This window comes from Calonectris borealis, chromosome 9, assembly GCF_964195595.1.
Source record: "Calonectris borealis chromosome 9, bCalBor7.hap1.2, whole genome shotgun sequence".
In the NCBI taxonomy this organism is placed as follows: Eukaryota; Metazoa; Chordata; class Aves; order Procellariiformes; family Procellariidae; genus Calonectris; species Calonectris borealis.
Window position 1 is genome coordinate 675,785 of NC_134320.1, and position 12,937 is coordinate 688,721.

General features: G+C 63.5%; 1 protein-coding gene across 2 annotated transcripts; it reads right to left on the bottom strand.

Annotated features, from left to right (window-relative positions):
- Positions 1–286: 286 nt before the first annotated feature.
- Positions 287–12,663, bottom strand: ETV5 (ETS variant transcription factor 5). Of its 2 annotated transcripts, XM_075157753.1 has the most exons (13): positions 12,570–12,663; positions 11,927–12,063; positions 11,725–11,812; positions 11,528–11,575; positions 11,377–11,427; positions 6,073–6,202; positions 5,700–5,942; positions 3,698–3,957; positions 2,860–2,919; positions 2,343–2,411; positions 1,768–1,937; positions 817–918; positions 287–638 (listed from the first exon to the last, which is right to left on the bottom strand). In XM_075157753.1, the coding sequence occupies exons 2-13, from the start codon at positions 11,969–11,971 to the stop codon at positions 417–419; spliced, it is 1,488 nt and encodes a 495-aa protein (XP_075013854.1). In that variant the 5' UTR covers positions 11,972–12,063; positions 12,570–12,663; the 3' UTR covers positions 287–416. The 2 variants fall into 2 exon arrangements, with proteins under 2 accessions (XP_075013854.1, XP_075013855.1); XM_075157754.1 differs by lacking the exons at positions 11,528–11,575; positions 11,725–11,812; positions 12,570–12,663 and having other exon boundaries at positions 11,927–11,935.
- Positions 12,664–12,937: the final 274 nt, after the last annotated feature.

Consider the following 12,937-nt stretch of genomic DNA (forward strand, 5'->3'; position numbering starts at 1 on the left):
TGCAAAGCAGATTGTCGTGACAATTGGCCGGCTCAGCCCAGTCCCGGGGCGCCGCTGGAGCCGTCAGCCCTCGGGGTGCTGGCGAGGAACGGGGCCTGGGTCAGAGACTGCGTCTTTAGCTCCCGTCGCCCCAAAACATCGCAGCGATGCTTGGCGGGAGGTGCCAGCCACGGGCAGTCCTATGCACTAGCCCTTGGACAGTAAGGGTGGGAATGCGGCGGTGACACACACGGGGTGTTTTAGATTCCTCCAATTTGTGTGCGCGCACGTGCGGTTTGTTGGTTGTTTGGGTTTGTTTGTGTGGTTTTGTTTTTTTTTTTTTTTTCCTCCTTATGAACAGCAAAAAATATTCTTTAGAAAACCGTATTTGCCCAAAGTGGATGCGCTAGTGCTCGTGGCTCTGCCGGCTGGCCGAGTCAGTAAGCGAAGCCCTCCGCGTAGGGAAGGCTGCCACAGGGATCCATCTCCAGGAGGTACGCCGGGCTGTCCTCGAAGTGCGTCAGCGGCACCGTCTCCTCCTCGGGCACCGGGCAGTCGGGCTCCGTCTTCAGGAAGGGGCGCTGGTTGTCGGGGTAGGCCATGGAAAAGAGGGCGTCGGGGTCGCAGACGAACTTATAGACGTACCGCTCGCCGGCCACCTGCGAGGAGGAGGAGGAGGGCGTGAGAGGTGCCCTGCACCGTCCCCCCCGGGGAATAACAAGCGCGGCACGACCGACACCGGACCCAGCCCCCTCCCGCTGTGCCCCAGGATGCCGGGGTGACAGCGGGGGACGGTCACAGCCTCCCCCCGCTCCCTGCGGCAGCGGGGTCACTCGCCTTCTGCATGATGCCCTTCTCGTAGTAGTAGCGCAGGGAGCGGCTGAGCTTGTCGTAGTTCATGGCAGGCCGGTTCTTCTGGATACCCCAGCGCCGCGCGACCTTGGGGGGAGAAAGGCGGCAGCCGTGAAGGCTCCGGCTGGGGCTCGGACATCGGTCCTCGAAGGAAATCACAACCGAAATGCGGGGTAGGGGCTTGTTTCTGGGGGCGGGAGCAGCCAGGGGCGAAAGCATCACCGTGGATCCGGAGAAGTTCCCCGCCTGCTGCGATAAACGCTTCGGCTCTGAGCGCCGGCTGCCACAATGCAGCCACCGCCAAACCGGGGACCGAATCAAAAGACATTTGATTAGGGGAGCCTGCCAAAAAAGCCGCTTCAAAAAACCACAATTTCCATGCACGGCGTAAGAGATATTATGGGTAATTACCCACAATGCGCAGCTTGGTGCTACAGCTGCTTTCAATTACTGCCCAAACAGCTTCTTCCTCTGTGTCACCCTCCCGCAGAGCCGCACGGCTCCGGCACAGCACCGTGCCGGCACGGAGCTGCCGCCGAGGACGCAGGGCAAAGCAGCGGTTTGGGAGGGAGGGAGCTGTGGCTGAGCGATGGGTCTCGGCAGGACACCCCAGGCACGGCACAGAGGCACCGTCACCGTGGCTGGTGCCTGCCGGCAGCTCCAGGAGCAGAGCACGTGCCGTGCCGAGAGGCAGCGGAGGAGATTAAAGGCAAATTTCTATGGCTGCTTAGCGCAGACGGGTGGCTGGCTGTTCCCTCTCGCCCTCAAAAGCTGCCCAGAGAGTAAGACACGTGTCTCGCTTCAAGTATGAGCGTGAATTGCTGCGTTGCATGGGAAGGACCCGGTCCCGACCCCCCCAGGCTCTCCCCGCAGCCGCTGCTGGGCTGCGGCCCTGGCTCCGGCACGCCGGGCGCTGGGGCAGGACCTCCCCCGTACCTCCTCGGGCTCGATCAGCTTGAACTCCATGCCCCGGCCGGTCCAGGCGATGAAGTGGGCGTTGGCGGGGTCATCTAGCAGGGTGACCAGGAACTGCCAGAGCTGCAGGGACCCGCGCCGCTGGTAGGGAGGGCCCTCACGGTACAGGGTGGGCTCCTGCTTCACTTTACCTGCCCGCACCGAGACACGGCTGGTGAAACACCCCGGCTCTGCCCCTGTCCCGGGCTGTGCCACCCGGCAGGGGACACGTACCGTGACACTGGGCTCGCCCCTGTGCCAGGACCCCCCCTGTGCAGGATCAGGCCACAGGGTTGGAGAGGGGAGGGGTGCTGGGGACGGCGCTGCAGGCTGGCGAGGCTCGGGGTGGGTGGCAGGGGCGGGGCACGGCGGTGACGCCGAGCAGCCGCACGGGACAGTGACACCGAGCAGCCACACGGGATGATGCTCGGCAGCTCTCAAGGGCACCACACCGGCACGGGTTGGCCTTAAAAGCCGGCTGCTGCGGAGCCTGGTCCCGAATCTCCCTCCATGAGCCCTGGTCCCCCCCCAACCCTCCTCTGGGGCTGGATTCTTACCCTCCAGCCTCTCCGGTACCACGCACGTGTCATCAAAATACAATCGTGTGTCCTTTTCATACGAAAATCCTAGGGGGAAAAGACCCTCGGTGAGCACAGGGCCCCTCCACCACCCCGGCCGGACCCCAAAAAACCCCTGGCTTGGCCCCATCCAGCACCAAGACCCCGTCCCCAGTTATTTCGGTGGCACCACGCCGGCTCGCTGGCTGAGCGCCACGCAGCGCTGTCACCCCCTCAGCCCGGGAGCTGGGGGAACCAAAACCCTCTTCGCAGCTGCATCGGGTGCGTTAGCCCGGATTACGCGGCGCGGCACTGCCGTGCCCTCGCGGCACGCTCGCGGGGGCCGGCGGCTGCACGGCAGAGGCCCTGTGTTTAGCGGCAGCGCCGGTGCTGCTCGCATGCGGGCTCTTGCAGGTGTTTTTGGGGTGCCCGGCAGCTCTGCCAGCCGTGAGGGGGGGTCTGGGGTGGGACACGCTGGGGATGCCCGTGAGTGGGAGGAGGCCGAGGGCGCACTCACCGTCATGGTTGCTGGGGAAGACGCCCCCCCGCAGGTACGAGGACTGGCAGTTAGGCACTTCTGCGAGGGAGACGAAGGTGGCGTTAAGGACGTACGTCCCGTGGGTCCCACAAGCGCTCGGCAGCATCTTCCCACCCAAGCATGTCCTGCAGCCAAGCCCGGGCATCTCTGCCCCCCATCACACCCTGGGCCACCGACCCCCTCCCAGCCCCAACACCCAGCTTTGGGGGAAAACCAGTATGATTTATGGAGAGGGGAGGCACTGGAACGAGCGCTGGGAGCAAGGTCTAAGTCAGCTCGGGTTTTCACTATGATATTCGGGTCCCGCGGGAAGGGAGGCATCGCCGCGCCTCCCCTGCCATCTGCTCGGCCGTGCCACCCTCCATCCCGAGGTCGGGGTATTTTTAGGTCCTAAGGCGATTAGAGGATTTTTCCGTGATGCTGGTGGGGTCCAGCAGCCAGAAATCACAGCTGGCCCCAGGCCAGGGCTGCGGGGGGACCTGCTGGGTGCCGCGGGGCACCCCAGCCTGCGGCTATGGCGCAGACCACGCCGCGTGGCATCGGGTGAATGCCTGCTCTATCCCCCCCCCGCTTTGGAAAGGAAAGAAGGGGAGGGGGGGCAGGAAAAAAGCGATCATCTACCAGGCAAAGCAGCAAGCCCGGCACTGCAGGAGCCCCAGGGTGGTGTGGCACCCGCTGTCCGAGGCTCAGCCCTGCGCCCGCCGCTGCCCGTGAGCCGCAGACGGCAGAGATGGCTCCGCTCCCCCGGGTGCCGCTGGTGTAACCCGCCCCGCCCCGAGCGCTGGCACCCAGCTGTCCCCCCCCGACTCGCACCCACCTGAGTCGATGCAGTAGTCCCGGGGCTCCTGCTTGATGCCCATGGGGGGCTGAAAGCCGTGGCCGGGGGGGCCGGGCAGGCTGGGGCCGCCGTGCTCGTAGAGCGGGTCGTGGTACTCCTGCTTGAATCCCTGAGGGGGGCGGGGGGCAGCGGGACCGAGGGGCTCCGACAGCTGCCGGTGGTAGACGGGGTGGCTGTCCCCCGGCACCCCGGGCTGCGGCGGGAAGGGGTGGCAGGGCTCCGACAGCTGCCTCTGAAACCTGGGGGAGAGGGACGCGGCGTTACCAAGGGGTGGGGGGGTCAGCCCTGCGGGCATGCCGCCGGCTCCCACCCCAGACCGGGACCCCGTGCTGGCTCGGGGGTGCTCCCGGGGGGGTTTGGGTGGCGTTGTGTCCCACCCGCAGTGGACTGGGACGGTTCTTCAGGAGCACGGCCACCACGAGGGTTCATCCCGTGGGGACCCGGCGGGGCGCTGGGGAGCCCCGTCCCCCTCCAAGCGCTGGGGACGCCCCGCCGGGGGAGCAGACCAGCACGTGGGCCACCACCGCAAAGCACGGCGTGATGATGGCGGCCCCGAGCTGCAGCAGGGATGTCGGGTAAGAGTGGAAAAGGGAAACAAAAAAACCCACCCCACAACAGTAAAATCTCTGTAAACCAGTAAAATCTCCCCCCAGGGTGGGGGGCAGAGCCGCAGGGCCGGGGGATGCTGCACCCGGGCGGGCGCTTATGCAAAGGCAAATCCACTCGGCAGCCCCACAGCCCCAGCTGGCCGCTAATCCGCCTGCGCGGCTGGGATTAAACCTTGAACCCAGCGGCAGGAGCACTATTTTCGGCTCCGGGGTGCCGCCACTGCCGGCTCGAGCCCCAGCACGGTCTCCGCTAGCCGCAGTGGATAAGGGACCATCTCGAGGGGGTGCTGCCGCATCCCCTCGCCCTCTGGCACCTTGAAAGGCGATCTCCGCGCCCGGCTCCTCTCGGCCGGCCGTGCGCCATTTGGCTTTGTAACCGGAGCCCTCCCAGCTGCCGGGCTGGGATTACTCCATTTCCGAGCCGCGTCCCTCTGCCCTTCCTGAGTGAAACCCAAGCCCCGTGCTGGCACCGCGCTTCCCGAGGGGTCGCGGCCAGCCCCCCGCATAGCTCGAAGGTCGCCCGGAGCCGAGCCCCGCTTCGCCAGGGAGGGATGCTTGCCCGCTGCGGGCACGTCCCAAGGGTTTCGTGGCCCCGCTGCACGGCCTTCGCTGGGCTGCCACGTCCAGCCCCAGGCCCGAAGGGGACACCCTGCTGCCGGTGACATGGCAGCCATCGTCGCAGCAAAGGGCATCCAGGAGGCCTCAGGCAAAGCCGGAGGTCGACTGCGCCCTGCGCCCTGCCACCTACCGATAGCGCAAGCAAACTTGGGGTGAGGGATGGGACCGGCAAAGCCTCTGGGGACGCGGGGGTGATGGGGGACGAAGCCGCAGGTTGAAGAGGAAGTGGGGAGCAGGGTCTTTCCCTCCACAGCCCCAAAATCACGGGGATGCTGTGCAATGGACGGGGGAGCCGAGGACTGACCCTCAGCCCGGGCGTGCTCGGGGGCAGGACGGGGGTGCCCGCGGCTCCCCAGCCTGGCAGGGCTCAGCTTGGGCGGCAGAAAGCTGCAGTGGGAGAGAGGAGAGTGGGAGCCCTGACCCGGCACCGTCACCCGCAGGGATGGGTCTAGGCGGCACCTCCGCCTCCTTCGCCTTTCCCGAGGCGGAGGCGAAGGCTCTGCCCGGTGTCTCCGGGGCTGGGAGGAGCAGGTCCCTGCTCACAGGGGGCTGCCTCGGGAGAAGGAGCTGCTAGATCCCAGTGGGAAGCAGCAAGTTCTGCCGCACTGGCTTCCCCGGGCCCCCAGGCAGCAATGTCCGGCCCAGGGTCCGCGACCGCAGCAAGGGGACCCCCTCCCCACGCTTTGAGGCCGCTGATCCATCCCACCAGGGCCGAAGTCCTCACAAACAGACACCAGCGTTCGCTTGGGCCTTACCTGTGCTCTGCCGGGTATTGGTTTTCAGACATCATCTTTGGCATGTGCATGGGCGGCCGCGGCACGGCGAAGGTCTGCTGCCGCTGCTCCTGCAGCGGGTGCGGGGCCGGGGCCGCCCCATGGGCTGCCTGCACGGCCGGGGCCGGCGGCGGCGGCAGGGCCGATCCCTGGTGCGCGGGAGACACCGGCGTGGCGGGCGGCGTTAATGGCTTGAACCCGGCGGGGGGCTTCCTGTCATAGGCACTGCGGAGGGGAGAAGGGCCGGGGGGCTGACGGCGACGCTAACGAGGACGCCTCTGCCCGGCGGAGGCTGGCAGGCGAGACCAGTCCCCGAGCCACGACCCGCGGCAGCAGCCGCCCCCCCCCGACCTACCAGCAGTTGTAGAGGCACTTGTCCCCGTAGCCGGCACAGAGGGCCTGCTCGTGGCTGCAGGACGACAGCTCCGAGGAAGGGCTGTGCAGCTCCCGCTTGATCTTTGCCGGAGGTGGGGCGTGCAGGACCACTGCAACGAGGAAGAGGAGGATCCAGGTTCACCCGTGCGGGAGAAGGTGATGGGGGACATCACCCATGGGGAGCATCCCCTTGGGTGCTCTTTGCTCAGGATTTGGGTGCTGAATTGCCCCCCTGGCAGTATCAGGCAACCGAACCACGGCAGGATGATGCCCCAGCAGACCCTGACGTGCCGGTGGACCGAGCCGGGGTGGCAGGGCTGGCTTCTGCAGGGGAGGGCAGAGCTCCCAGGGGCTGGGACAGTCCCTCCCGCCCAGGACATCGCTCACAGAAGGGGAATCGTTCCCTGCTGGGATCCGAGAGGAGAACAGCACAGGGCGAGAGGGCGCAGAGCAAGGGCTGGGACAGCGGGGAACAGGCAGCTCGACAAAAGCCAGGGATGAGACACGTGCCCGGGCCGGGCCAAAAGCCCCTCAGCGAGGGGAGACAAGCCCGGGCACGGCAGGCAGCGGCTGCTTCCCTGAGCCACGGGGCAAGAAACAAGGGGGCTTGAGAGCCTGGAGCTCCGAGAGCTTGTAAACGGGATGCAGCAACCCACTCGCCCTTGCCAAGGCATACCCAGCTCCCAGTTAGCTGGCCAGAGGGTTGGCAAGCGGCTAAACAGGATCCACCTTCCCCCAGCCAAGGTGCTCCGAGGGGACCCAGTCCCGGCATCCCACAACTGTATGAGTTCAAGTGGCAAATGTCCCATTAAACCCAAATCCCTCCCAGCCCCCCAAGCCCACTCGCTATATATAATTTTAAACCGAGTGTAATATATGCTTAACCTAATTAATTTCTAAAAGCAGGCGCTCTAGGAAAGGGAAAGCGCCTCAGAGATCTTTACCTAAATAGTGCCTGCAGAGAAGAGCCAAGACTAATCGGAAGTGGAGTATTAGCTTCGTGCAAAGTCTAAACACAGCCCGGCTATGGCAGAGAGGAGCGAATAGCTCCAGGACAACTGTTCACAGCTTGCCAGGTAATTAGCTGCTCCCCTAATTTGTCAAAACCTTTAAAGAGCTGCTGACTCCCCTCTCTACGCCACCCCGCAACGGCCCAGCACAGCTGGGCAAGGGCATAAAACCCCCCCAAGGAGGATTTGAAACACGAAGCCCAGCGCTGAGCCAGCACAGCCCCCCGCACGCCTTCCACCCGCTCCCAAGCCGGATTTATCCCCCTCTTCCTCCCCCCCCCCCCCCCCGGCGAGGTTTTGCCGCTCTCAGCATTTCTAGCCTTAACAGGGGGCCGGCGCGGTGGCGGCAAAGCCTGGGCGCCCCGCGAGCCACGGGAAAGCGAAGGGGAACTGGCTTTGGAAGGGCTCCAGCTGCCTATCGCGGGCATGTTTCTCCCTAACAGGCTCTGTGTTGTTGGAGCGGGGTTGTTTTTCCGCCAGGCGTACAATGGGGTCTGGTTATTCATTGAAGGGAAGGAAAAAAAAAAAAAAAAAAAAGGAAAAAAAGTCTCCGAGCGAGCACCACCCTCCATTCACAAACAATTTGGAGCGCTCCATTCATGTGGCCGGGGGGGGGGGAAAAAAAAAAAAAAGAAAAAGAAAAAGAAAAATTTCCCCCAGAGCTTAGCACTGCCATTCAAGAAAAGGGAAACGAGCCTTAAGATCCTAACAGAGACCAGCTGGCCAAGCCCGGACTTTGTGCAACGTTTGGATTCCTTACACAAACACCGCGGGGCCGGCCGGCGCTGCTCGGCAAGACGCGCTCTTGCCGCCAAGCTCATGGCCGGCGAGGCCGGTGGCGGGAGCCGAGGGGGGCACGGAGGCCGGCGGCGCGGCTCTCGGGGGGAAGGAGCTGGGTTTGGGTGCCTGGTGGCGAGCGGCCGGGGAGGCAGCAGGAGGAAGGGGATGCCCTGCCCCAGCGCCCAATGCCTCAAAGGCAAGTTGGGCGCGCGGGCGCTTTTAACCTTTCCGGTCCTGCGCTCGTCACTATAATTAAAAGCTAAAAAAAATATAAAAATAGGCAGAGGGAGCAGCTTAACTATAGATGGGGTCAGAGAACACGCCTCGGCACACCCGCGCCTGGACTGAGCCACGGGAGCAGCGAGAGCACCCGTGGGTGCCTGACGGCCCCTCTCTGGGCTCTGTAGCCCCTGGTGATGGAAGGGCCCCAGGAGGCCGGGCAAGGGGACCGGCCACGCGTGCCGGGAGGGGAAGAAGCGGGGGCTCAGGCGTACCCCTCAGTGCTGTACCACCAGCAAAGCTGGAGATGCCCCAAATGTCAACCTTCAGCCAAGAGGTCTCCCGTGGGAAAGGTGACACCCCAAAACTGTTCAGGGCCTTGAATAGCCGCTGAATCCCTTCTTGGTGGGGGACAGGGTAGGTTGTTCCCAACCATCAGCGTGCTGGGACCTCTAAGAGGCCGAGCCTGGAGGACGCTGGCTTTGCCCAAGCCATGGGGAAGGCGACCAAACCATCCAGCCCGGCCACCAGCTGGGGACCTTGGCACCCGCTCAAGCCGTCACCTGGGAGGCGAGCTCCGCGCCTGCCCCTCCATCCCCGGCGTTACAGGACGCACCCAAGGTCACGCCAGGAGAGGAGCCAGAAATAGAAGCCAGGCTCCTGCTTTCCTTTGTTTAAACAACCCTTCCTCAGAAACAAACCTCCTGCTTTCATTTCGGTGTGTAAGAAGCCCCACTCCGTGCCCTGCCCACGGCTTTAGCCACGTGCCGCCCGTGCGGGGGGCCACAAGTCCCCTGGGAGCAAACCCCTGCAAAAGGCAAAGCCTCTGGTGGTGCTCGATCTCCCCAGCACAATCCCAACACTTCCCAGTTATTTAACCAACCGATCGAGATATAACATTGTACATATCCCCTTCTCCCCAGGACTGTGCCGCCGGCGAACCCGCACCTACGCCCGGCCAGGAATGCGGCGTGATGGCCAGCACGGTGAGCTCTGCGGGAGTCACCCACGGACTCCTCGCTTTTCCGGGAGAATCTGCCGCTTCTCCGGGTAGCTTATAAGCACCGAATCCGGCCTCTTGCTGCTTGGTCCCGGGCGCCAAGAACAAGGCATCCCTTATTTGGAGGAGCCCCGCTTTCCCCATCCCTACGGTGGGATTTCCTCCCCGGCACAGCGACCGGCCGCCCTCCGGTGTGTTACGGCGCTTTGCTGCCAAACCCCAACTTCAAGCCCGTGTCTGCCAGGGACCTCGGCTACAGAATCAGGAACAGCGAGTGGGCAGCAGCCAAGCTGCGGGCAGCTGCCGTGCAACGAGGGTCTTTCAGCAAGGCGAGAACGATGCTGCAGTTCCGAGCATCTCCGAGACTCGACACGGCACGCGTGGTGGCTTTCCCCGTGGCAATGGGGTCAAAACTGAGCCTGGTTTGTCCCTTTTTGCTGCTGTGCCGAGGAGGCTTGGCCCTGGGAATGCCAGGGCCACGGAGCAGGAGATGGAGCCGGTTTGCTCAGGATAAAAGAGAGCAGCAGCTTCCTCAGAGAAAAAGCACAGAGCTGCACAACTGCGGGAACCGAGTCCAACATGTGCCTGCAAACGTGTATGGACTAGGGAAGGATTTACCTTCCCCCGGGAGCTAACGGGCACCGAACCCCAATGTGACCCCCAGCCTGGGAAAGGAGCACGGCCCCGCTAGCAAAACCCGGGTGCAGGGGGGAGGCTGCTCCTCTCTTTCTTCCTACTCTGCACACAGTTCAAAACCGGAGGGAAATGAGAAGATGGGGCCAGAAAGCTGTAAGCTAGAGACTTTCTCCTCTTTAAACACTCTCCAGCGCTGGTACGGAAGAGCCAGGCTCCCCGTTCCCCTCCACCCCGGTCTGAGCCCCTCCAGGCAGCACAGCCCTCTGCATGACAGTGAGGGAAACCTTTGCTTTCTGCCCCCAGGAGAGTTAAGGAAGCTTATCATAGCGGGGAGTCACGCAGGAAGATCTTCTTTCAAGTGACAAAGTTGTTTCAACGACAGGTCTGCAGAGGCCGAGCAGGTCAGGAGAACATTTTAAGAGTCTCGACCAAATGCCTTTTTTTTTTTTTTCCCCCCCTTCCTTTCCCCTGCATTGCCCAGAAAAGTTTGTCTCTTCTCTCTGAGCTCTTCAGGTTACAAGGAAACAAGAGACTGCCAAAAGGCACTAGAAACAGCTTCAGCTCTAAGAGCCACCCTCCCACGCACGCTGCAGTTTCTACCGCTCCAAGCAAGAGCTGCCGGGCTGCGCTAGGATGTCAACAGCCAGTTGCGTTTCTGACTCTGGGCTCGCCTTTTATCTCAGGGGAGACAAGGAAAAAAAAGCGCATCTGAAACTTGGGCTGTCTGGAACAGTTTAATGGCAAGCTTCCCACTCAGAAGTAATCAAAGAGCAATAATTAACATGCGTTTACTGTAGGAGAAGATACCCTTGCTGCATGCTGTGACAAAGCTGGAATGAAAAAATCTGTTCGACTGCAGGCTAAATTTGATTTCCTTTAAGTTCTGTAGCTGTCTGGCTCAGCAGCAAAACCCAGCCACCAACACCAAGCTACTACTTCTGTTTGCCAGGTAACGACTCCAAACATCCTGACCCCCCGCCCCGGCCCCTCCAACCGAGCCTTCAACGCCAAGACAGCCAGCGCCCGAGAGCTGTGCAAGCCCCACACGCCATTAACCAGCCCCTGCCCTCGCCGCTAACCCGTTCCGGCAACGAACCACGGCTCAGAACCAACTCTCGCTCTTATGCAATTCAAGAGGGACTGCATTTTCACTGGCCTCCTTTTAAACACGCTTGCTTGCCAGTGATTAATGCTGCTTAAAGCGGCTCAAGTTTCACCGCTCAGGTCTGCTCTTGCCAACAGCGCTGGGCAGGACTGTAAAAAGCTCCAGAAACTGCAGAGATTGTGGCTAACCAAGGAGCCCAGCACGGGCTCTCGCATCCACTTGAAAAGGAGCATTTATAAGCAAATCAACATTACTACGAACAAGCAGCGAGTCTCAGGGGAGCCAGAGATCAGTTGGAGATATTTCCAGGCGTTTGCCTATAATTTTCCCCATTTACAAAAGACAGGACAGTGCAAGTTTCATCTCAATGAACCCAAACCACACGTGCTTTCTCCCAAAAGCCCGTGATTTCACGGTTTCAGCCCCAGCAACAACCGCTTTCCCAAGGAAGCAGCTCCAAACCCAGCGCGAGGTTTTGCACAGGCACCCAAACATTTCCCCCCTGGAGAATGAAAACCCAGAACAATCACTTACAGTTGTCAGACTGGAAATCTGGGACAAATTGTTCGTCATCGGGGACCTGAGCTAAAAAAACAAACAAAAACGTGGTTTTATGGCGTTTTCGGTTCTCAAAAATCGCTCATGGAGAGATTTTGTACAGCAAAATGCGGAGGTGAAGACTTGCCTTCAGCTAGCCAGGCCTCTTGGAGCTGGCTGAGATCCTGGAAGAGCTCTGGAACAGAGTGAAAGACTTATGCGCTCCACAGAAGAATAAATAAAACTGCCATTATTCGCAGGATTATTTCTAAACCGACGAATGTGAGGACAGCGGTCTCGCGGGGCCGCAGCGAGGCCACGGCTGCCCGGGCCGGCCCTGCCTACCTTCCGAGTCGTGGGCCAGGTCGGTCTCCAAAAATTTCCTTTTCCTATCGGACCCTGGCCGGCCTCGGCCCTCCTCTGCGCAGGACTTCTGCAACGAGCAGGGCGAGAGCGGTTCGGGAGGGTGGCGGCCCCCAAGGACAGGGTATCCCCAAGGACGGGGGGGCCCAACAGGCAGCAGGGAGGGGGCACAGGGCAAACTTACCCCGGGGCCCATGAAGGGGACCTGCTGGTCATAGAAGCCGTCCATGGTGGGGGGGAGGCGGGCAGTGCCCCCGGCCCGCTCAGCATCGACACCGGCCCGGGAAGGGGGGTCCCGCAAGGGCTCCGGCAGGTGCGCAGCTGGGGGGTGGAGGGGAGGGGGGGGGCAGGATCAGACCCTGGCCCCTGCCGCCCCCGGGGCTGGCTCGGTGCGGGGCCGCCGCGCCTCCCCGGGGAGCCGGCCCGCTCCTGCTGTGGCGGGTCGCAGCCCCCCGGCTCGTGATGTCACCCAATTTCTATAGAAACGGCCGTGACATCACGCGCCGTGGGAGCGGGAGGAGGGAGGCCGCCGGGCCGGGCCGGGCCGGGCCGGGCCGCTTCGCTTCGCCTCGCCTCGCCTCGCCTCGCCTCGCCCGGCGGCCGCCTCCCGCCGCCCCTGCCGGTGCTCGGCGCTGCAGGGCCGCGCCGCAGCCGGGCCCGTTCCCACGCCGCCCCGCGCGCCCCATTCATAAACTCCGCCCTCCCCCCCACCACCACCCCCCCGCGCGCGCTCGCGCGCGCCCCCCGCCATTCACACCGCGCGGCCCGCGCCATTCATAAACACCGCCCCCGCCCCGGGCCGCCCCGCGCCGCCAGGCCCCGCGTACCCGGCCGGGGCGCCGCGGGCTCCAGGCGCCGCGGGCTCGGCCGCAGCGGGGCGAGCCGGGGAAGGGGCCGCTCCGCGCCCGGGCACCGCGCTGCCGCTCTGCGCCGGCCCGCAAGCCCCGAGCCAGCGGCCTCCGCCACGCCCCGCCCCGCGCCGCGCCGCTTGTTTACCCTCCGCGCCGGCCAATGAGGCGCCGTCGCTCGGCCGCCCGCGCTATCTGATTGGCTGCAGCTCCGCTGCGCGCCCGCCCGCCCGCTGCTCCGCGGAGCTCCATTGAGGTCGGCTGGGTGGGAGGGGGCGGTGGCAGCCAATGGGCGCGGCGCGATTTGCATGGCTCCGCCGGGAACGTTTTTCATTCATAAAAAAATA

Coding starts and splice junctions, on each gene's coding strand:
- ETV5 (XM_075157753.1), bottom strand. CDS start 11,971: ATGGACGGCTTCTATGACCAGCAGGTCCCCTTCATGGGCCCCGGG. Junction 919..1,767: donor AGCTGATCGAGCCCGAGGAG/GTACGGGGGAGG, acceptor TCTCCCCCCAAG/GTCGCGCGGCGCTGGGGTAT. Junction 639..816: donor AGAAGGGCATCATGCAGAAG/GCGAGTGACCCC, acceptor TCCTCCTCGCAG/GTGGCCGGCGAGCGGTACGT.